Source organism: Ahaetulla prasina, chromosome 2, assembly GCF_028640845.1.
Source record: "Ahaetulla prasina isolate Xishuangbanna chromosome 2, ASM2864084v1, whole genome shotgun sequence".
NCBI lineage: Eukaryota > Metazoa > Chordata > Lepidosauria > Squamata > Colubridae > Ahaetulla > Ahaetulla prasina.
In genome coordinates, this window is record NC_080540.1 from 124,490,849 (window position 1) to 124,515,233 (window position 24,385).

The 24,385-nt window shown below is 34.4% G+C and overlaps 2 protein-coding genes across 2 annotated transcripts in view; one reads left to right on the forward strand and one right to left on the reverse strand.

The window, feature by feature from the left end:
- Window positions 1-24,385, reverse strand: part of TBCD (tubulin folding cofactor D) — a 173,202-nt gene that overhangs the window by 92,913 nt on the left and 55,904 nt on the right. Inside the window, exons 13-14 of the mRNA XM_058168485.1 lie at window positions 22,414-22,488; window positions 20,459-20,553 (exon numbers count right to left, since the gene is read on the reverse strand). Of these exons, the coding sequence (XP_058024468.1) occupies window positions 20,459-20,553; window positions 22,414-22,488 (170 nt within the window). The remainder of the gene's footprint in view (window positions 1-20,458; window positions 20,554-22,413; window positions 22,489-24,385) is intronic.
- On the forward strand, window positions 9,418-20,458 carry ZNF750 (zinc finger protein 750). The gene is made up of 3 exons (XM_058168479.1): window positions 9,418-9,564; window positions 14,565-16,157; window positions 17,867-20,458. The coding sequence occupies exons 2-3, from the start codon at window positions 14,749-14,751 to the stop codon at window positions 18,567-18,569; spliced, it is 2,112 nt and encodes a 703-aa protein (XP_058024462.1). The 5' UTR covers window positions 9,418-9,564; window positions 14,565-14,748; the 3' UTR covers window positions 18,570-20,458.

Genomic DNA, 24,385 nt, shown 5'->3' on the forward strand with positions numbered 1-24,385 from the left:
CAGTAAAGGAGAAATGAGGAAAAAACTTGGGATGATTTGTGATCCAAGAGTGCCATTACAAAGCAATACCAACAACCCAAAGAGACAACTGAAGGTGCATGGATTTATTTGGTAAGTTCCGGAAATTAAAGCAATACAAGGAAAGTGGAAGCAAGAAGCCCTGTGAAATTATTCAGCAGGAGAATGGAACAAGCTGTAGAGTGTGCATGGGAGCATGAAACATGGACAGAATGACTGGGCAAGGGAGGACTCTAGTTGTTATATCTTCATGATCTTAAGAACGTGGCTTTTAGTCTGATAGGTCTGCCCTACATGAAATTTGTCTTTGCTACTCAAAAATCATACCTGTTTTATAATTTCTATATCAAATTACTATATCCAATATATCAACTATTTGGTATTCATTTGGAATACCAAATGAATTTGGTATTCCAAATGGAAACATTTAAAATGAGGGATATCTCTCCATAGCAATTGGTTCCTCAAATTGGTGCAATTGGTTGCACGAATTCTCTATTCTGGGCAGTTGTTAAGACCAAAAATAAGATGAAAAATCCTGGCTTATAAGTAATACATATAAAACGGAACTGGATGGCCTTGTCAACCATAAGTTAAACATGAGTCAGCAGTTTGATGCAGCTGCTAAAAAAACAATGCTATTTTGGGGTACACCTATAGCAACTTACATTCCAAATTATACATAGTACTTTACTTGCCCTATCAAATCCATTTAGAATACATGTCAATTTCTGGACATCACCACTCAAGGAGGACAGTGATGAATTGGATTAAGTTCATAGGAGACTACAAAGGTCTGGGAGCCAATTCATCTGAAGAATGTTTAAAGTATCTGGGTATATTTAGCCTGTAATAAATTTGACTGTCAAATATATAGAGTGAAGAAAAGCACTTATTGTCTATTGCTCTAGAGGGCAGGAGCAGAACCAATGGATTAAAATGAAAATGAATCAGGTTCAGGTTCAGGCTAAGCATCAGGAAGAACTTCTTGATTATATAAGTTGTCATTGTAGAGAAGAGGTTTCTAGAAAACTAGAGGTTTTCAAACATAGGCTTCCACACTGAACAGGGGTTGATCTATATGATTTGTAAAGTCTCTCAAACTCTATGATTCTTTACTCTAACTCAAAAGACTATATAGTTTACTACTCTGAACATGAGATCACATAAAGGAATGAAATGCCAGTGATACTCAAAAAAGATGTAGGCAGTTAAATATTTGTTCAACTAACCAATTAAGTAGTATATGCCTCCTACTACAGTTGAAATGGAGGAAGACATTCAAGGATTTTACAATGAATTGCAAGAGGTGTTAGATGCAACATCAGTAACATTATTAAAGAGTGACTGGAATACAGAAAGTGAAGATGTAACATCAGTAACATTCTGGAATACAAAAAGTGATGAAATGAGAGACAGCAATCAAAGCAAGAATTTGATATGGTGAAGTTAATCAGGTTTTGTGAAAAGAATTCTTAGTTTATTACTAATATTTGCCTTAAGCAACATACACTCTACAAATGACATCTCTGGATGGACATAAACAAATTGACTCAAATTTACTGTTTAGGAAACAGTAAATGGGTAAGTCCAATTCAGTCTCCAAACATTTTTAGATATAAATGATGGAAAAGACTGAATTATTGGTAGCAAATATGCAAATTACACTTAGAAAGCTAAAGGAAAAAAACATGTGCCAACAAAATATGTTCTGGGGACATAGAGTCAAACTTAAGATCAATTTAAGGAATCAATTGAAAATGCTTAGAATGTGAGGAAAATTACAATTGAGGCACTGTGGGAAAAGGTAAGTATTGTCTTCTTACTATTTCAACTGAAAAAGTTAACAAAGAAATAAAATGAACAAAAATATGAGATCTTTTTAAAGTCAGAGCATTCACTGAAAAATTTAATAGGCAAATGAAATTAAAGGAAGATAGAAAAGCTATATTGAAATTATTGAAAAATTTTGCAGAATGACAGGAATATTTGTAGAGATGATATATTTAAGAACTAGAAAATTATCAAAAAAGAGTAAACGTAATCCTCAACTTAATGACAGCAATTGGAATAAGAATTTCCATTACTAAGCAAGGGGGTTGTTCAATGAGTCATGCCCAATTTTAAAACTTGTTTTTTGCTATGGTTGTTAAACAAATCACTGCAGTTGTTAAGTGAATCACATGATCACTAAGCAAATCTGGCTTCCTGCTTTGACTCTGCTTGTGGGAAGATGGCTGGGAAATAGCAATCACGTCACCCTGGGACCCAGCAACTACTGTAATGCTGGTTGCCAAGCACCTATATTTTGATCATGAGACCGTGGGGATGCTGCAACAGAGATATATACGAGGACCAGTTGTAAGTTCCCTTTTCAGTGGTGTTGTAACTTCAAATGGTTGCTGAAAAAATAAGTTGAGGATTAGCTGTAGATACAGATGAAATGTTCACTGAACTATTTAAATCTGCAGGACTAAAGAAATTTAAAATATTAACTGCTCTATATCAACAAATATGGTTTACACTTTGGAATAATTACTGTAATATACTTTTAGTAAAGAAATGAAATGGAGCCCACTTCACTGTACTATTTATCTGTTCTATTTTCACTTCCAAAAATGGCAAGGAAAGAGCACGAAAAGGAAAAAAATAATGGATCTGATACAATTTTGATCAGGGTATTTTCCAATAGTTTTAATCGTTCAGTCATGTCCGATTCTTAGCGATAGGCAAGTTCTCTCCATACTACCCTGTTAAGTAAAGCTATGAGTATTTTGTTGATCTATTAGGACAGCAAAGGATTAATTGGCTACTGTCTTTTAAGGAAGGAAACAATAAAAACTAAGATATCTGAAAAAGTTGTTTATTTCCCCTACAGCACCTAGCACGTCATCTGCTAAATTATGTTCAACGTTAGATTAACATTCTAGCTCTTGACAACATGAATCCCTATATACATATATATATATATATATATATATATATATATATACAGAAGTGATCCAGAATATAGTAATTCTTATTTTTCTATGAATCACAAGTTTAAGACATTTAAGCATTAAACTGATGTATTTTTGCCCCCCAAATTGCCTAGACTGCCAAACTTGCTCAGACTTGTAACATCCCACCAAAGTAGGAGATTAGAAGACATTAAGGAGGACAAAAGAGTGCTTCAAAAGGTGTTACACGTAAGTCAATGATTGTGCAAGCGGAACTGGAAAAACACACAGGAAGGGATTGTGTAAAAACTTCACAACTTTGGGGTATAGCTAGTCTTCAAATAGCGTTTGCTGTTTATCGGGATGTTAAAATGTAAAGTCTCAGTTAAAACTCAGTGACTTCATCAAATATAATTTAAAATGAGATATGCAAGTAAAGATGTGCTGTATAAACAATAACTAAAAATATGTAAAAACTTGGCTACATTATCTGAAAGAGAGCAATAATATTTACTTTATTTAAAATTTAGAGACTGACAATGATTCTGAATGGCTTACAATTAAAAAGAAAAAGAAATATTGAGCAGCCTCATATATATATATACCTGTGTCTATGGAAGGACTATAACTCAGTTTCTTGATTTCTAGTCTGGTACCTTAATGACTACTCCACAGAAAAAATCCAACTGGGGTACAACTATCACCCAGGCCAAAGTCTGGGAGAATAACCAGGTCTTCAATGGTTTCCTGAAAGATGGAGCCATCTGTATTTCTGAGGAGATAGCATTCCAGAACCCACAATAGAGAAGATGTTTCCTGGTTCCCATTAGATGAAACTGCTTAATTGATGGGACTCAAAGCACACCCACTCTGTTTAATCTCACTTATCTCTTTTCTATTAGGAATGATATAATGACACTGTATTATATACTATAATACACTAAATTTCTATAATTTTTTAGTAATGAAAATATTTTTCTCTGACAAATTGGAATTCCACAGACAAATCTAAATATGGGAGCAGTAATTACTAAACCTTTTTCAATGTCTTTCCCCCCTAAATTGTATTGAATGTCAGAAGTCATAGCCTGCTTTAAGAGATGCAAGTCCTTTAGTATATTATGAAACCTATGCATTTTTATCCAGATTTTTAAAAAAATGATATGTCAAGACACACATACCAGTTGCATTGTATAAAATGTTGTTAACAAAGATAACAATCAACACTGCATAAAACCTAGAATTATATCGCCTCCAATATGATTATTGTACTCATCCTCTTTTGAAGGGTGTCACCTATCAGGTGATTGGTCCATATAAATGTAACAATTATACAATACTGGATGAAAGTACAATTAGTTCACCTCAAGAGTGGAAAACAGCTACCAGCTTTTCTAGGTCAATTTTCCAGGACCAGTTATATGCATTAATGAAGAAAACAAGAAGCATCCTGTCTCTGAGGCTGTGCTCCCTGAACTTGCATATCCAGGTACTTTATTCTGTTGCCTGCAGTTTAATACAATACCTACTGCACCTGCAGATTTTGCTCTACTTCAGCTACAGCCCAGTTGAGCAGGTCTGCCCAGAAGCTACCACTTCCAGGGAGTGGCTGGCTTTTAATAAGCTCTTAGATGCACTGGGATCATGCCCAGAGGCCAGCATCACTTCCCTAGCTTTCTTCAGATTGACAAACATAAAAAAGAAACCAGATTAACTTTCTTAAAGAAACCTTTGCGACTCTCCGGAATCTATTGATTTCCAAGTAGTGGACACATTGGTCTCTTTATCAGTCTGCTTCAGATTAGTAATATTTGAAAAGTAAAGGTCCGTGGCTTTTTTAAGTTACCTTCATATTTACTCTAATTCTTTCTTTAAAGTGTGTACATTAGTCAATCCAATATTTATCAGTTTGGCTTACATGGATACAAACTAAAAGAAAAAAAAACCAAATTCAGTGACAATCAGATTCAGTGTCACAATAAATACATGCTGGTTGCCAAGCACTTGAATTTTGATCATGTGACCATGGGGATACTGCAATGGTGGTTAAATGCAAGGACCAGTCGTAAATCATGTCATAACTTTGAAAAGTTGTTCATAAAGTTGAGGACTGCCTATAAGGAAAAGTAATACTGGCAAAGCAAAGAAGCAAGCACCGACTATTGCATTAAAAAGACCTAAATACATGCTCAACCTAGTTTATTTAAAAAATTCCTCAATTTTTGATTATTTTACCAACTATTTATCTGTGCAAAGATTTGCATCAGCTAAAAGTCTAAAGCTGACAAGGAAATAATATACGGTATCCCTAACAATGGGGCTTACACAAATCTCAGCAACTTTTATATCACAAGCTCCACAGAAACAGAACTTTGAACTGAATTTGCACCCTCTAGCATGAATTGGAGACAGATACCAATTAGGACATATATATATGGAGTACAAGCCAGCACAAAAAAACTGGCTAACTTAAATAATCAGATAACAGATGTTTTACCTGTTGACGAGTAGAACTTTTAGATTGGCCACCTAAAAGATCATTTTTAGTGTCATCCTAACTTCCTTGGTTAGACTAGAATCCGAAAGCAAGGCAGATCAACCAGCAGCTTGTTCTTCTTTCTTTGCAACATCCAGGTTGAACCATTATTTTCCCCATGTCTTTGCCATTCAGTGTTCATTTCCAGGCTATTTTCTGGGTCTGACACATCATGTGTTTTTGTCATGTGTGTTCGCACTAAGCTCCAGTGTAACCAGATGTCTGGATTTCTCCCACATTTTTTTAAAAAAACCAACCCTCTGGTTCCGGCTCAAAAAGAAACCAAATAGAGTATTTTCAGCCTTTCTAAGCCAATCCCCTTAATTATGACCTTATTGACCAGGATTAGTATTTATTTTAAAATGATGGAATCTAGGACAAATGGCTTCTACAGGCCTCATACAATTAAATATATCATCCTGTGTGGAATTTGTTTTTCATAAGCAGCAAAGCAGTCAATCAGTCACACAGCATACTTCATGTCTATGGAGACTCTCAGTCATCCAGGTCATGGTTGTCCCAAAGGTGCTTTTTCAAGAGGCAACTGGACTTTCTTTGTTTTTTCCTTGAAGACGTTTCACTTCTCAGCCAAGAAGCTTCTTCAGTAAGAACTGAAGAATAGTTCTTGGGTTAGAAGTGAAACGTTTTCAAAGAAAAACTGATCATCTAGCTATTGTATTGAGTAGCAACTGATTTTTTTCAGATTCTCTTAAAGATAGCCTAGTTCCTGATGTGCTGTTGTAGTTGATACTATGAATATGATTGTTTAAACATGTTAGCACTGCCATCTGGAACCACCACCACCCTAATGTAATGCCAGATCAAGAAACGCTCCTAGGTGGAAATCTGACAAGAGAAGTGCAAGCCTTTCAGAACAGGTTGAATCTTAATCTCCAAGCCTGATTTTCTACTGATTAACAATGCGTCTGTTGTGCATGCATTTAATTTGATTATGCTCACTCAAATACAGCAGACAATACCAGTTACTTCTTTGGTGCTAGATGATGAAAAGCAGCAGAACCTAGCAGTTGTGCCTCTCTATGATTGTATGAATTTGCTTATATTATATAAGACTAAAGAAGTATTTTGAGAGGGAATTTAAATTGTAGAACATGTGCTGTCTAGGTTTCATCTGTAAGGCAACACAAGAAAATACTAAGTTGAGGCAAAGGCTTTGTGTATGCATCTCACAGGTCCTCAACAGATTTCGCCACATAAATAACTTTAATAAAAGAAAGGAAGACATGGCTTGCAGCACTATTCCTACTGTTTATGTATCAATCTGAAAAGCAAACTAGATTTATCATTATTTGTAGATCTTTTCTTCTGAAAACAAAATAAACACTTCTACAAAGTACAGCTGCCAACCACAATTTAACAGAGTTTTGCATAGGTCTGGTGGCTCTCTCCTCATCCCCAGACGTTGGTCTGCAAGCAATCTCAGATGCTTTATAATTTTCTGTAATTATTTATGGTCAAGAGAAGCCAGAGCAGGAATCTTGATTCCTGTAAGCTTCTTTATGATTTCCATTTTAGTCTTCTTCTGAAGAAGAGTAGTCATCACTCTAGGCTTGAATGATATATTCATTAGAAAACAAACCAAGGACAATTTGAGGAAAATTGCTACTGGGTGTGTAGAAAGCTAAACTGTAGTTGGCGGCAATTATATCTGAAAGCATCCCCTATGTAAATAAGGAAACATTATACCACCTATTTTGTATTCACTTTAAAATGGAAGGAGCAAAAGAAGGATGTCCCATTGGCAAGACCTTCAAGAAATCACTTCTTAATATTGATAATATCATAGGCCATGAAAGTTATGAGGCCAGACAGAGAATTCAGTTGCCCAATAAATAATATTATCTTCAATTGGAGGCGCATTAAAATTACCATCATATTATTGAACCATAGCCAGGAAGGATAGGCACAATTGCTTAAGAACATCCATTTTTGTAAAGCACGAGAAGTGTTCTTTTCATGTTATGTGGGGATTGTAAAAAATACTGTTAAGAAATATACTTTTTGAAAATATGGAGCAGATTCCTTTTTACATTTAAAAGCATATATTTCTTGGACTATACCGTGGTTGCTTCCCATTTAGGTTAAGATTACAGTTTGGATTACTGCAATGCCCAGTTTAGCGAAGGGGGGAAAAGTTGTGATGCGTCACGTGACACTGCCATGACGACGCAAGTTTGACACCCCTGGTCTAGAAGCTTCTGTTGGCTCAAAACGCAGCGGCATGCATGTGCAAATCCATATTTCTTTTGAGGGAGCTGAATTAGTTGCCAATTTGCTTCTGGGTGCAAAAAGGTGATGGTTATCAGCTTTAAATCCCTCACATGGGAGTTATCTGATGGATCACCTCTCCCCAATTACATCTACCTGCCCCATCAGAACAGAAAGGGAGGGCAAGTTGCGGATCATAACTATCAAGGAAGTACATCTCGTGAAATCTAAGAAAAAGTCCTTCTCTCTGGTGGTTTCTTCTCTTGGGAACCATTCCTCCAGACATAAGTTTGCCCCCCCCCCCATTATTTTTCTTTGTTTTTCTACAAGGCCTTGAAAAACTGACTTTATCAGCGGGGACTCCATTTGAAACTGATCAAATGGCTGATTTTGTTTCTGCCGCTGTGGATAGGGGAAAGTTTAAATTGTGAATTTTTAACTGTGGATTTTTAATATTGTACACATCTGAAATTACTGTGAGTTGCACAACTACATAAATGTATGTATAAATAAATCAATATCTTTTCAAATTTAATATTAACTTTGGGCTCTAGCCTAGCCTTTCCCATAATGGTCCAGATATAATGGACTACAATTCCAGTAATTGCCAGACAGGAAGTCATATATACCAGAGCTTATTTGGGATGATGGGAATCAAAGAGTCCATTCTATCCACAGTTTGCACATAGAATTGAAAATAAAAGTCAGCCAGTCCTTCCTTCCTTCCTTCCTTTTCTTCCTCCCTCCCCTCCCTCCCTCCCTTCCTCCCTCGCTAAGTTCTCTGAGAGGCTTCCATCAATTAGAAAAAAGACACTTCAGAGTTTTCCATGAACTTCCACCTGCTGCTCTGCTTAACAGAATTGTATTATTAATCTTTGCACTCAAGCAGCATCCTGGCACTAAGTCCTAGATCTAAGAATCAAACTATATTATGCAACTATTCCATCAATGAATTTCTCTACTAAGAAAAGTGCCAGGAATACACAGTGCAATTAAAAATGGCTTGTGACAACAAATGAGCCTCCTATAAAATTGGATGCTCAGGCACTAAATTGATTTTTTCTCTTTTTGCCAGGCTAAACATCCATTTATTCATATATACAATAACACACAGTAATCATGTAATAATAGTATAGTTCTCACACAATATGCTTAGTGACTGTAAAAGAAAAAATTAACTTAATCAATGTCCTGCTGAAATGACTTGGTTCCACTTACAATCCTATGGCTGCCAACTGCTGACAAGCTTTGGCAGGTTTCTACAGCACACAGTCTTGCCGTTTCTGGACAGAAGTTATCATGAGGACAAACGTAGGGGGGAGGTGGAAGTTATATTACAGAATACAAGTATTCTCGCTGAAAGACCAGGATAAGAAAATACAAATCAAGTCATGTCCTGGGTTGCAGCCTGCAATGATCATTTGGTCTTAGTTATGAACTCCCTGTTACTCAGAAATGATTTCAAAGATTTTAAACTGAGAAACGTGCCTGTCTCATGTTCCATTCCCCTTGACAGGAGGCTATTCACTCCGAGAGTGACACAAATACTGCTTGTTGAAGGCAACAAACATGACAAAAGTTCTGCTCAATAGCTCGAATGCTGAGGCAATATCAAATGAAAGCAACAGAAGGAAACACATGAACTGTAGCTTCAGGCTGAAGTAATATCAGGTGCATCTCTACACCCTCAGGGCTTAACTCCTACACTTTTAAGTCCCTCCCATTGAAACAGCCTCCTTCAGTTTCACTTAATCAGGCAGTGAACAGGTACTTCTCTCTCAACACTGACAGCAACAGTTTAATAGTTCCGAACAACTTGGATCTGAGTTCCCAAACTCGCAGGTAAGTTAACCTTCAATCACTGAACAATTTACAAAACGATTTAAAAGAAAAGACGAACAGCTAACTAAAGTATGTTAGTTAAGTGTATTCCTTAGCATGTTCTGCCTTTCTGGCAAGACACAGTTTTTTCCAGTACAGGTGCATTATTCTTAAAAGCAGATTTATGATATAATGTGTAATTTGTTGTTTAAATCTGTACAAAACCATATCTATTTACTATATTATTTTGTCCAAGTGAAGGTGCTATTACAGCTATTGTTAAGATGAATTTATTAATGTTCAGTGTAAAATACAACTTTTAAACACATTCCCTCATTTAACACATTCAAGTGAAGTATTCTTATATTTAAATATTTAAATTAAGAAGTGAAGTTTTCTGATGTATTCAAATGAATATAGTATCAGTTGCTATGACAGTCATAGTTAAGACTTTGTTAAGATATGTGTGTGTGTGAAATATGTGAGAGAAAAGTATATTGTATTGCTAATTTACTTTGGAAAATAAATAAATGAATGAATACCTATTGTGATTAGTATAAAATGGGCTTAAGTTGCTTTAAAAATGTAGAATCAAATAATTCCTGTGCTTAGAATTTATAAATGTAAAATCTTTTTACATTATAGTTCATGCTGACTTCCACAGAATTTATCCTTTTTGCTCATTTTATATTCATCATCAAGCGTGCATTTTTTTATTTTTGTTAATAAAATCACTCATTTTAGTTTTAAACATTAGCAATCCAAAAGGGTGGAGTAGTTAATCACTGGAAAATCTGGGCTGGAATAAAACTCAGAAATCTCATTCTTGCAAAATGCTGGATAGGTGACAGTGGCATGATTTTAAGTTATGCAATAATGCCACATCACAATATTTTAATCATAGCATGCCCTTCTAAAATGCTCCACCTCAACAAAGACTCGTCACCTAGATCAATATCACAAAAAAGAATGCTGCAACAACAGCAGACCATATGCATAATGTTCCTTAAAAATGGCTGCATAGCCAGCCGGAGCTATGATATATTAAGCAAGATCGTTACACCAATGTGCTCTAAAGAATATTTTAAAACAGCACTTTTGAATGTTTTTTTAAAAATATGAAATACTGTATATTGGAAAAGTATTATGATCATTTTTCAGTGCTGAATTCAAAATATTTACACAGCTAACAAATTAATATAGTTTTTGTCTTTTTAAAAGATGTATGTAAGGTCAAATAAGACTTCAAATTTACTCCCAAATCTATAAAGGCTCATCCTTTCACAGGCATGACCACTGCCAGTTTAATCAGAAAAACATAGAAACAGTGCTAGAATCAGGAAATGTATGTCCATATATATCTACCTGGCACTAGCACTATTTCAGTTTAGATTGCTTTGTTTCACAAAAATTGTAGTATATATTTCATTTTAACTCTATTACTTACATCTTCAGGTAATATTCCCTTTTTTAAAACTAGGAATGACAATTAATGATTTTATATACCAAGCATAATTCAGATTTATCACTAGCCTATACCTATCTATATGAATGTCATCCACATTCATTCCAAATATATTATGGAATCCTTAAGAATGCAATTCTATATTTATTCGGGGAATAAATTTAACAGAATACATATATTATTATTATTTACATAGATTTTTGCTGTAAAGATTATTTTGCACCCAGTGCTTTCTCTATTTGAAATAACTATTATTTCAAAAAAGTTTGATTATTAAGTTATCTGTTATTGGAAAGATATAAGTCTCAGAAACTGAGATGTAAGTTCTAATACACATGATAATTAACCATAGAATTTCAAAGTTTGCTGTAACTGTGCAAAAAATTAATAGAAATTTACTTTTAGCAAGGACACACATACTACTTTTTCCCCCCTTTTTTGTTCTTCAGGAATTAATGGTGCATACTGAGCAACCTTTTATTGTGTTTCAGTATACTCTTATATCAGAATACACATTCAAACTGCTATTGGCTTTGTAAACCTTGGGAAGAGTTTGTTGTGGCAACAGTAACTTGAAGTATTATTTGCACAGAGGCTTATAAATTAGTACAAAGGTTGGAAAGAAACTGGTAGCATCTTTTCAGACCAACAAATTTTATTGAAAGGAATATGTTTTTGTGAATTGTAACATCACATCATCAGATACTAATTATTTCATTAATAAAATATGTTAGTCTGAAAGCTTGTTATCAGACTCCTGACTTTGCTACAATAGACTACATAGGTGTCTTCACACAAAGCTAGCAAAAAGAGATACTTTAGGTATAAGTTGAACTCACCAAATCTTTCACTTTGATTATACAGCCTTATCTAAATTTAAAATTGCATTGTTCAAGCACTATTTTGCTGCTTTATGATGGGTATTTATTTTCTGTTAATATTGTCCAAATAAATTAGCAAGCATGTCGAAATTAATTCAAGCAACTATGTCAGAAAACTAATATATTAACATTCACTTGCTATTTTAATTATCTTCCAAACTACAATACTATATCTGTAGCTGAGATCCAAGAAGTCTCCCATACTAGGGCTTACGATTTTCAAATAGCCCCTATATTTAATGGCACTTGCTTGAAACATTCTAAATTTGGAAATAGCAGCTGAAAAAAAGCCCCACCAAATTTGTCTTAAGCATCTTTTACATTCTAACCTGTATCAGAAGAAAATAAAAATTACTTTTTCATCTTTCATGGAAAGGTATTCTAGAAATATCACTAATAAATTAGTGTGTAATGAATTAAAGGGAAGCAAAATTCATTCAGAATGATATACACTTTGATATTGTAAATGACGGGTCAATCTTTCATAATGAATAGAAAAATATTAAATTCAAAAGTAACAGGAGAGGGTCAAGTGACATTTGTAAAAATTAAAACTAAGTATGGTGTGAATTTTCATTCACAAGTATGAATTTAAAAATCCAGGAAGCCCCACATAAAGTTTTATTGACATATATTTGTTTTTAAGGAATTATGAATTGCATAGTTTAATTTGTAATCATAGGTATAATATTTTTACATTGAAAATATTAGATACTCTGCATTTACTTTAGTTTGTAGTTTAAACATAAATGGGCAAAAAAGTTTTCAAGAAATTGTAAAGCCATCACTTCCCTGTATTACTGTAGTTTCGGGTAACAGATACAGTATGCGGTTTTGCAACAGTCATCATTTTGATAATAGTGCTTACAGTTCATGATGAAATCATCACTTTTTAGATCTCTGCCATAACACATCTATAAAATCATGAGAACATGACTCTCTGAGATTCTCACGCCTTCAGAATCAGTACACATAATGGAACAAGTTAATACAAGCCCGTCTGACTTATCTGCAGAGCAAATCACCAGCCTGGATAGTATCCATTTGTTTTATTTCTAAGAGAAAGCAAGTAGATTATGCCTCTCTAAATCAATGGATGCTGGACTCTTATTTTTTATACCTTAGAGACTAGCCATGCTACACAACAGTGAGTTCATTAGTAACATAATTAGAAACCAACAAAGAAACGGCAACAAGATGTCATTCCATAACTTAACTTCAGAGTCACTGTGGGATGTTGCAAATTATGCATACTAGCCGGTCCTTAAATATTTGCTTAGGCTGCTTAAAAAGCTTGTTTGCTCTCTAGTAGAGCTGGGTCAGCTCTCCAGGATGGAGTCAATCCCACTCCACCCTACTTCTCCCTAGCATGGAATCTCTTCCTCTTTCCCTAACTGGCTCAACTGGATTATGCTCAAGCTTCTACTTTTGTTACTAGGACCTGCCTTCTCTTCACATAGTCTCATCCACCTACAGTTCCCTCTCCCTCTGCTTTCATCTTTTCCCTGTCACATCCTGAGTGGATAGTCTTCCAGTGCTGTTTGTAAGAGTTCTCTTTAATTAATTCAACCAGAATTTCAGGTAGGAGACACCCCTGAACCTCAGGTCAGTTAATTAGGGTGCTACTCCAGGCTTAGGTGCTTCCCCTTAGGGCAATCTTGTTTGTAAAGGCTAAGTTTCTTCTAAATTAGCTTCACTTTTTTCATACGTGTAATTCATTTGGATTCAGGGGCAAACCCATACAGTTAAGTTTGAGTATGGCATAAAGATATTCAGGATGGCGAGAGCCACAGCAAACGATGAAGAATTCTTTACAGTGAGGAATGTGTGGCAAAAAGGTCAAACAGATTCAGTATTCATACTAAAGGGCAGAATTATCACTTCACATATAAATGCCTATAGTTCCTCTTATAGAGAGAACTATGTCTTGCCCAGGAAAAATATTTTAGAATTTTGGTGATAACTCACTAAAATATTTATTTTATATCAGAAAAGGGAAATAAGACTTGAGTCTGTGTTGCAGATCTGAGTTTTCTAAAAGAGTACAGCACCACTGTGATGGGCTGATTCACTCTTCTAGCACCTTTGTCTTGACATCTAAATGTAATTTTACTCAAAGCTAGTATACTGGGAATAATTTTCATCCTGATGATCTATTTATAGTCTTTTCCAAAGATTCTATTTCCCCACAAGTTTGTTCAATTTTGTTCAGTTTCAGATGTTTTCCTGAATATTTTCACTTTTATCCCAAAACATTTGGCCATAGCATAAATACCATGTCATTTTCAAGATTTAAATCTCTCAGAACAGAAAATGATCCATAGTATTTAGGTACATTCTAGAGAACAATGGAAAATTCAGAACCAGGATAATGTAGCAGTTAAGATTTTAGACTAGAAACAGAGAGATTCAAGATCAAGCCCACTCTCAGCTGTAGAAACTCAATGAGTGACTTTCAGACCAACCTAACCGTCAAGTGGTTGCTGTGGATAAAAAAAAAGTGGAAATGCTATATATTCAGCTTCAGCTCAGGAGAAGGGTGGAATAGTTACATAATGAATATATTCTAAATAAATAAATGACAGAATGTCTCAGGCCCAGAAGACAGAGATGTGCATATCCTTGATCCTTATAAAAAGGACCCTAATGTTTCTAACACTAATTTTGTATTACAGTTTCCTGTTTGCAAACGCTGTTATTTCCTGACATTTCCAAAACTGCCTTCATATCAAATCTTTTGGAAAGTTTTTCTTTGAGCTGGAAGAAAAAAATAAAAAGCACAAATTAATTTTAAGTGAACAAAAGCTCTATTAACTAATTGTCATTAGGACAATCCTAAAAGTAACATCAGACTAGAAGATGAGCCTCCTCAAAGAGCGCAAACCAAAAAAACCTCATTATATCCCCAGACCTCCAGGAAAACCATTTAAATACAAGTGCTTTCAGTGTCCCTTTACCTGCAATGAGAAATCACATCTTTTTAACCATATGAAGTATGGGCTTTGCAAAAACTCCATTACGCTGGTAACAGAACAAGATCGTGTTGTCAAATGTTCAAAGTCAAATTCTTTGGAGACTAAGCAGATCATTCAGGTAGACACTGCAGCCAAACCAACTTCTTCCAAGGTCCTCTCAAATTTTGATTCTAAACCTCAATATGCATTTGCCAAAGATGACTCCAAGGAAAATATGGAAATTCAAAACCAAGTGACAAATATTTCAGTGCATGGACCAAAACCACCCACTGAAAAAGAACTAACTCTTCTTTGTAATGAAGAAGAAAGTACAATCAATGTGCAGTCTACTCTTGAAGGCATCGTAAGGCCTTCTGCATTTGTTCCAGTGGGAGAGCATCGGCACAATAAGGACAATAATGATATGTCTCAATTAAGTTCTCTTTCCGAATCAAATAAAGGCTCTTCCTTTCCAACAAAGTCAGCCTTTCATGCTCCAAACAATCTATGGAAAACAGGTGGTACAATTATTACTCCAGAGTTTACTCATAAAATTACACCTGCAAAAGGTTTCACTTCCATTCCATCTTATGTACAACCCATGATTCCAGAATATTCACCTTCACTGTATGAACATGGATTAGCTATCTATGCACCTTACTTCCTCTCAGGAAACTCTCATGAGTGTGAAAGTTCAGTGTTGTCTGTCTACAGCTCTCAAGATCAAAGACATTTTCTTCCTCATCCAGGACCACTTCCTAAACCAATCAATCCAGCAACATACGAACATTACCGCTTATTCCAGCCATATCGTCCAAATCTTTCAGTGCCATATGGATTTTGTAGGCCAACAGAATCAGCATTTTATAGGCTGCCACACATTGCAGATATTAACAGAGACACAAATTCTCAATTAATGGAGGAAACAACCTTGCTATATCCGCATTCTTCAAGTCCAGCCAGGTTATCATCACAAAATTCTCAGAAAAAAACAGATGACTATGAAAAGGAAATACCTATGCTGCATAACAAAGGTCATTCTAAAGAAGATCAAAATGAAAGAGAAAATGCCAAAATGAGCCCTCGTGCTGGAAGTGCAGCAACTGGATCCCCAGGAAGACCCAGCCCGACAAACTTCACTCAAACTAGCCATGGTTGTGAAGGCCTATTTGATCTTTCTAATAAGTCGTCTTCAGTTATTAACAAATGTGATCAACCTGAAGAAAGCTTTACAGCATTCAGACCTGTGAGGAAAAGTACAGACCAATCTCCTCCGCCTATATCAAAGGAAGATAAAGGAAATTCTCCTAAAAGGTAACATGTTAAATCCTCTTTTAAAACTTTTTTTCCTGCTAAAGTCTATGGTGAAAGCAAACATGCCCTCAAGATACATTACATAGGGCCTCTAAGACATATTTCATTACTTGTCAAACTGGAAAACACACGGCAAGTAGGAAATACATGGGCTGCAACTATATATAGCTGGGTGGGAAAGTTTATTTTAAAGAGGGGGGATATTCTTACAAGGGTTACATACCACTGAGCAAGAGCAGGCCTATCCTAATTTGAACTTTTTTTCTCTTAAGTTCATCATTACCTCTTTTTTGCTTGGCTCTGGTCTAATAATTTGCTGTTCTAAGAGATGAATGAGAAAAGACATTTCTCTTCTTTCTATCCAATGAAAAAACAGACTGAGGACAGCAGGGGTTTTGGAGGGAGAATGGGGAAGAATACAGACAAATGGACTTTTTACTTTTTACTTTCAAAGAAATGTCTTGGTATAATTTATTCTATACTTATTGTGTTATCCTAAATTAAACAAAATAAGGGAATGGTGTGCATGGCAAATAACAAGATAACACATGAAAGTTAGTAGGAATTATAGTAAATAATATTGTTATGCTAAGTAAACATGCCAACCGCAGTACAAAATTATAAACTCCTTTTTTGTGTTTATTTTATTCTTTACTTTATAACCTAACCTTATGCATATTTATGCACATATAAGCACCATATCAATAGTGAATCAAGTGTTTAAGCATGCACAGGATTGCTAACTTAAATGTTGCCATTTATACAGTTATTTATACATACAATGCCGTTTACTGTATTTATATTATACTTATTCACCATTTTTTACCCTAGGCAGTGTATGAGAACAAAATTATATAAAGATAGTAATATGATGCAAACCCAGTCAATATAAACAAATACCAGAAGAATTTATGGAATAATATAACAGTTTAATTAAAAATACCAATAAAATTAGGATTAAGCACTGAATATTTCATTTCATTAAAACAGATTCTAGACCAGGGGTGTCCAAACTTGGTCCCTTTAAGACTTTTGGACTTCAACTCCCAGAGTCCCTCAGCCAGCAAAGCTAGCTGAGGAACTCTGGGAGTTGAAGTCCAAAAGTCTTAAAGGGACCAAGTTTGGACACCCCTGTTCTAGACCAACCTTTTTAAAGCTTTTTATTCTGGAGGAACATTTGAAATAACTTTTAGGTCTCAGGGGAACCCCTGCAAAATAAAACCATTTTACAAAGGCAGTATCTGTTCTTTTAACGTCTCGCTTCCAATAATCCTTATACAGTAGGCCTCTACAAGATGAACATTTACTTATTTTTAACAGAATTATCAGAAAACCCTTCCTATATTCATATGCACATTGATAAACCATAGTACTTAATCACAATGAAATATATATTTCTCAGTATATACAATGCACAGATTGACTTCATAATTTTCTTTCATGTAATCATCTTAACTTCTCATGAAAATAAGCCAAAATGTATGAATTGCTCACATGTCACCTGAGATTTAAAACTATGGCACACGTGCAAAAATATTAACCAGGTAAACAAATGCATTTGCAACAGTGTGTGTGTCTATGTGTAACAATCATAGAATTTTTTTATTAACTTATATACAAGCAATTTGTTTAATTTCTGAATCAAAATATCTACCCCATTTAAGTATTTTGCCTAATTACACAATAACTTTTTCCATTTTTCCTCTCAGTAGTGACATCGCTAATGAAAAGGAAAATGTACAGCATGGAAATGATAGTAATGAGGATCCTTTGTCCAGTTCTGAAGATGATTCAGATGATTCACCGCTTAATCTTTCCAAGAAACCAGATGCAAACTTAGTCGATGCACATACGTTTACAAGCACTTTCCCAACAGAAAACCAGAACTGCATGGAACTGCAGGAAATGCCTTTGAACCTTTCAGTGAAGGACAACTATCATGTAACTGTATGTCTCCAGAACTCATTATATGAAACTATAGATCATAACCTTCAAAAAGCTGAAAATAAAGATTTGGGAACAGAAATATGTAACCCTAAGAATCAAACAGATAAAGGTTCCTTCAGTAAGTCTCTTACTGCGATGCCTATAAAAGAAGTGGAGGAACCAAGGACAATTGAGAGTTGTGATGAGCAGAAACAAACTGCAGCCGTTGCTCTCTGTCAATTAGCTTCCTACAGTCCAAGTACAGTTCAAAAAGAGAGCACAGAGAAAAATAGGCAAGAGATCAATTCTCAATATGCCGATTCCATCGCTGAACCATCCGAAACCCAGAATAATCATTGTAAAAAAGCAAAAGGACAAAAAAGGACCAATCACAGAGAAGCAACAAAAGTACAAGGAACTAAAAGAGTAAGAACAAATGAATGCAGTCGAGTGTTCACTTTGAGAAAGAGAACAAGGATAACATAATATTGTTCCACCAAATATCCAGTAGAGTTCATATGTACACTATCCAACAAAAATACTAAACATTTTTTTCAGTACCAAAATTTTATATTTACTTTGCAGATTCATTTATTCTATTCGATTGAACTATGTAAATATTAAAATGTCTTGTATATACATTTTAAAGTAACTGAAATGTCTCATAGTTATATCTTTTTAAAGTGAACATTTAAATGTAAAACTGAAGCTAAATGATAATTTCTTAAATGCACTATTGTAGAAACGTATTTCATAAATGCACTATTGGGAAAACAATTTATTCCAAAAATGAGCTTCCAGAAGCACATTCTGATATAAGAGCGTCTCTAACTAACTTCATTTTCAAATCTTTTTGTTTTATGTTTTTTATTGTCCAGTGTATTTTTGCTGTTTTATCAATATTTTAAGAATGAAAATTTTCAGTTGCTTAAGCTTAGTGTTATTGAATTTTCATTGATAATATATTAGAGCACTCATATTAAATCTTTCTAAATTACACTTTTGGAATAATGTTTTTCCCAAGTCGAAGGACCCAATATAAAAATGTTATGGTCCAAATTTTAAGTCCTAAATTAATCGAATTAATTAAAATTTAGGACTTAAACAAAGTAGAGGTCCCACACAAATGCTTATATGTTTGATAAACGGCAACTTCAGGTCCCAAGTACCGAGATAAATGCGCGAATCAAGAAATTATTTATTTCAACCCATATTAGAAGGAATCCTGTGTTGTGAATTCTATATTTTGCATCCATATGAGTTTGTAGCACTAAAGAGATTGTATACTATAGGTATCAGTGAATGTTTTATAGACTTGTTAGTAATGATTTTCCATTTCACATTATAGTAATTTTTCCTCTTTTTACAATATTATTTATATTGTAGCAAAAAATAGATTGCAAAGGCTACAGATAAATCTTAAGTATCATTATGAATATTCCTCAGAAAGTTACAACTTAATGTATCTTTTTAAGTATCAGTTTAGCTGGGGATAAATACATCATTCTATTTCTGATTCATGCCAATGTTGTATTTGTTTGGTATATATTCCATTTCTAGTGTAAAATTCCATTTTTTAAAAAATGCACAAAAATCAAATATGTATCCTAAGATCTGTATTTAAATGTTATTTATGTACATATGGTGAATATTTTCCAGTAAAATATACCTTTCTAAGTGTAATTTACTGAAGTATATGCATTTTAGTATATTTCATCCTAAAATACATCTTTCTTTCTTGTTATATTTTTACGATCAAAATTGCAAAATTCAAAGCATTCCTTGAAAGTGTAAATCAGTCCTTGAAAGAGAAAGTAAATCATTTCTCTTTTGATCAGAATGGAAGAAAAGTCACATTGTTCAAGAATCCCTGTATTTACATGAGGTACCACTGGAATGTATAAATAGTATGATCATTATCCAGAGCCATTAAAATGTCAGGTCTTTAGAGAACTGACCATGTATGATAAGTGATTAATGAAGATTGCACAGGTAGTTCTTATTTAATGATGGTAACTGACAACTTTTACTAAGGAAGATAGCTAGTGCTGTCATTATTTTAAATAATAAGAAAGGAACATCCAGGTGGCCAGGATATAAATTTGTCTCAGACTCTGAAATACAAACAACTATATGGTGCTATAGGCTACAGTGACTGATAGTCACCTCCCCCTAATGAGATGGTTTGCATGTCTAAAATTATTCAGAAGGAGAGGCAGCAATGGCACCGCCTAAGCTTTGAAAAGCTAGACTACTGCCTACCCAGTCTTAGCCAAAAGCTGACTCAGATTATTAACATATAATTCTACCAAATCAAAATCTAACTTTATTTTGAGGGGCTTTATTTTTGGTTAGTCAGTTTAGAAAACACTTACCGTCTGATAGCCGGGAAGGTAGTAACAAACCTCTTCTTCCCAATTCAGCCAGTGCCAAACATCCACCATGCCACGCATTATTAGTTTCTTGAAAACTGCAGTTTTAGAAAACAGGATTTTAAGGTGATTTTTCTTAATTTTTCTTGACTATTGCAACGTGTTCTACATGTGGCTCCCCTGAAGAGCATCTGGAAGCTTCAGCTGGGGCAAAATACAGCAGCCCTCATGGTTTTGGGCAGATCTCAGTGTACATATGTAGCATCTCTCCTATGGGAACTGCATTGGTTGCCGATTTGATTCCAGGTGCAATTCAGGATGCTGGTTGTCACCTTTAAATCCCTCCATGGCTTGGGACCAGATTATCTGAGGAATCATCTCTTGCCGGTCACATCTATCCAACGTACTAAAGTGGAAAGGCAAGGAATGGTGCGGATCCTACCCCCTAGGGAGGTACATCTGGCGGGACCAAGAAGAAAGGCCTTCTCTGTGGTGCCTCTCTCTGGAACATTATTCCCCCAGACATTAGACTGGCCCCCACTCTAACATTTTTTTGGAAGGTGCTGAAAACATAGTTCTATCAGCGGGCCTGCGGAACCCAGAGTGGGATGGAGCCCATTAAATGGTTTGTATGAAATTGTGTTGTTGCAGGGGTGGGAGGAGGTTATTATTTTACTAATTTATTATTTTATTCTTTTTATTTCTTTTATATGGTTTTTATATCCATGTAAGCTGCCTTAAATTGCCATGTACAAGTAGGCGGCAATATAAATTTTCTAAAATAAATAAATAAAATAAATAATTCTGATTTTAAAGTGTATGCCAAAGAAGTGTTTTACATGATGCTATGTAATTGTGCAGCAAAACATAAAATCAAATAAAATTTTCTTTAAATATGTCACTATGAATCAATCCAACAAAAATCCCAAAGTGACACTGCAAGTTTCCCCTTTTTTGCAAGTTGCACTGGTGTATGTTAGTGTTTTTTTTTAATTTATTAAAACAATTATCTTTCTATGCTCAATAGCAGAGGTTCCCAAACTTTGGCACTTCATGGTGCCCTTACTGTCTTGACAATTTTTTTTCGCAACCCTAGGTCAAAACCATGAACTACCTACCTGCGGCATCCATGTGAATTTCCTAAGGTGCCCTGGCATAATAGCACAAAGTTTGAAAACTAAATCTCTATAAAAAACTGACACTATAAGAATCTGAAACCTCTTACTCCTCAAAAAAACTAACAACAGATTGAGATTGTAATCTGAAACATTATAACCAATTTTAACAAGAAAAAAAATAAGATTCAAATCGAAAGCATAAAAATGAGTATCAGTTTTAGAATAAACCAAGATATTAAACCAACATGTAAATATGATTTAATATTTTGGTGTGTTCAGAACATCAACCTGTTTCTCAATTAAGGAAAAACAGGTTAACTATCAAGAATTGTGGATTTTCCAGGTACAGAGAATGGTGATAAGAATTACAGAACATTTGAAGACCAAATCTGCACCTCATTTCCAGCAATGAATTTGTTGGTCTGTGCTGTTCGTCAAAAAACAAAAACAAAACACCATTTAGATTGTGATAAAGGGGAAATGAAGACTTTCAAGCATCAAATGGGCAACATTTTGGAGAATTGTTTTCTTTATAACGTAATTTGCTTACCCTGTGGAGCATAACTCTTCCAATCTAAATTTGGAGATACCATTCAGATTTATTTTGCACATTTCCTCATTTTATGATAGCGTTTTGTTAGATGAAAGACTAAAAATGTAGACTCTTTCTTACATCTATATGTAGGCATCAAACCAAATCATTTTATTAGATACTGCGATAAAACGAGTTGAGCTTTTAAAAATATATTTCCATTTTGGAATCTAACGTCTATGTTTCTGCTTGATAAATGTTTTATGGATAAAATGTAATTTCCGAAAAAAAAGAATGCGAAATATTACCTGAAGCAGTCTAACACAGACCCAACAACATCATCAGCTAATTCTTTTGGCAGCCTTCCAGTCAACCTGCCAATCCTGAAAAAATCAACAGCACTTCATTAAGACTTTCAACAGTCTATGTTTGCCATATTCATCATAAAAATACCTATGCTCCTGAAATCTGAGCTCAAATCTATAATTCTGTAATATATATTGATCCTACAAATTTAATTTCAACTGAAGATTAAATAGTTCAGATTTTGTATCTGCATTCTCTGTAGCACAAGCATGCCAAAGTAGATAACCTGTAATTTTTAATTTTCCCATTACTAGATCAAACTCCTATAAATACATTTCTGGTATGTTCCTATGCTACGGTCTCTGATCCATTCAGAAGAAGAAAGCAAGACACATATCAGGCCCCAGTAAATCCTTATATTATTTGTAAGTGTTCCTTTATTTCTGGATTCTGGATTCAGAAGTAAATGTATTGTTTATTGCTTTGGAAATCTTTGCCACCAAATGAAGAAAAAGCATGTATAAATACAGTCCATTTTCTTTTAAATATAGAGAGAGGTTGTTATTCAACACTAAACAAAGGCTCATAATAATAATTTATTAAACTTGTAAATCATTCAATTCTCAACCATTATGGGCAGCTCACAGCAATCAAACAAATTACAATAAAGAATGTGCATCTCAATGTAATTGCTTGCCAGTGTTTGAGACATGCATTTGTTTATTTATTACTATGTATTTTTATAATTAATGAAATTGGCTATGGCTATAAATATAACTACTAAAGATGGTCTCAGTATTTTTAAAATAGGAAATACTAAATAATACTAAATAAATAAAGCATAGGAAAAAACTTCATAATTTAGAATATAATCCAAACATGAAAAAAGTAAATATTGGAACAAAGATCAAATGAATCCATAAGCAAGACCTTGTGTTTTGCTATATTAAACAGAACATTTAATAGCACTGTGTTTGATAGTCTAGCTACCCATATTTACAAATTAAATTATGTAAATCAGTTTAATTCAACAACACATACCCTTTTGCTGCAGACCATCTCACAATAGTATCTTTGTCTTTTAATCCAATCAACAACTGCTCTGTGAAAAAATGGTTTTAAAGTCATAACATGAATTCAAGGCAACCAAACATTTTCTTTCTCTTGGCATTTCATTACTTCTAGCTTTGTTAGGATACATCTCCAAATCTTACTGGAGTGATGAGGATAGTGATTTGTTCCTAAACATGATTTTGTAAAGAAAATTCATGTTGTTTTTTTTGTTTGCTTATTTTACTGGATCTGGCACAAAGAAATCTAAACACTTCTTTAAAAAGAAGATTAAATTAATTATGCGGGAAAAGTCAAAATAGGGCATGAAAGGGAGGGACTCATGATTCAAGAACAATAACCCAAAAGCACAAGTAACATCAGTACAATAGCATGCACAAAATATTATTGTTAGCTACCTTTAATTTAGATACAAATCAAGTTAATAATAACTTTAATAACATAGAGTCAGTTTGGTCTAGTCAGGCACCAGGGAAGCGGGAGACTGTGAGTTCTAGTCCTACCTTAGAAATGGAAGCTAAGAGGAAGAATCAAAAGTATGATGCCCAAAAATAAATATAAATATTATTTTTTAAAAGTATGAAACAAAGATAACATAACACTATAATCTTTCTTATCAGATAACATAAGGATTTGTATATAAATCAATAAAACACCTTGGTCAGGATTTCAGATCTTACATTGTTTTGATCAAACATACCTATAACATTTTCAACCTCTCCTGGAATGTCGTATTCCTCCTCTTCCTCCTCCTCTCCTGTGTTAACGGTTATATTTTCTGTTTTCTGCGGAATGAGACCTCCGCCAGAAAACTGTAGATTTGCAGCTAAAGATCGGAATCCCCGTTGATACCTGGAAAGGCAGTTTCACTGGTTATATTTTTAGCAGAGAGCGAACACATTA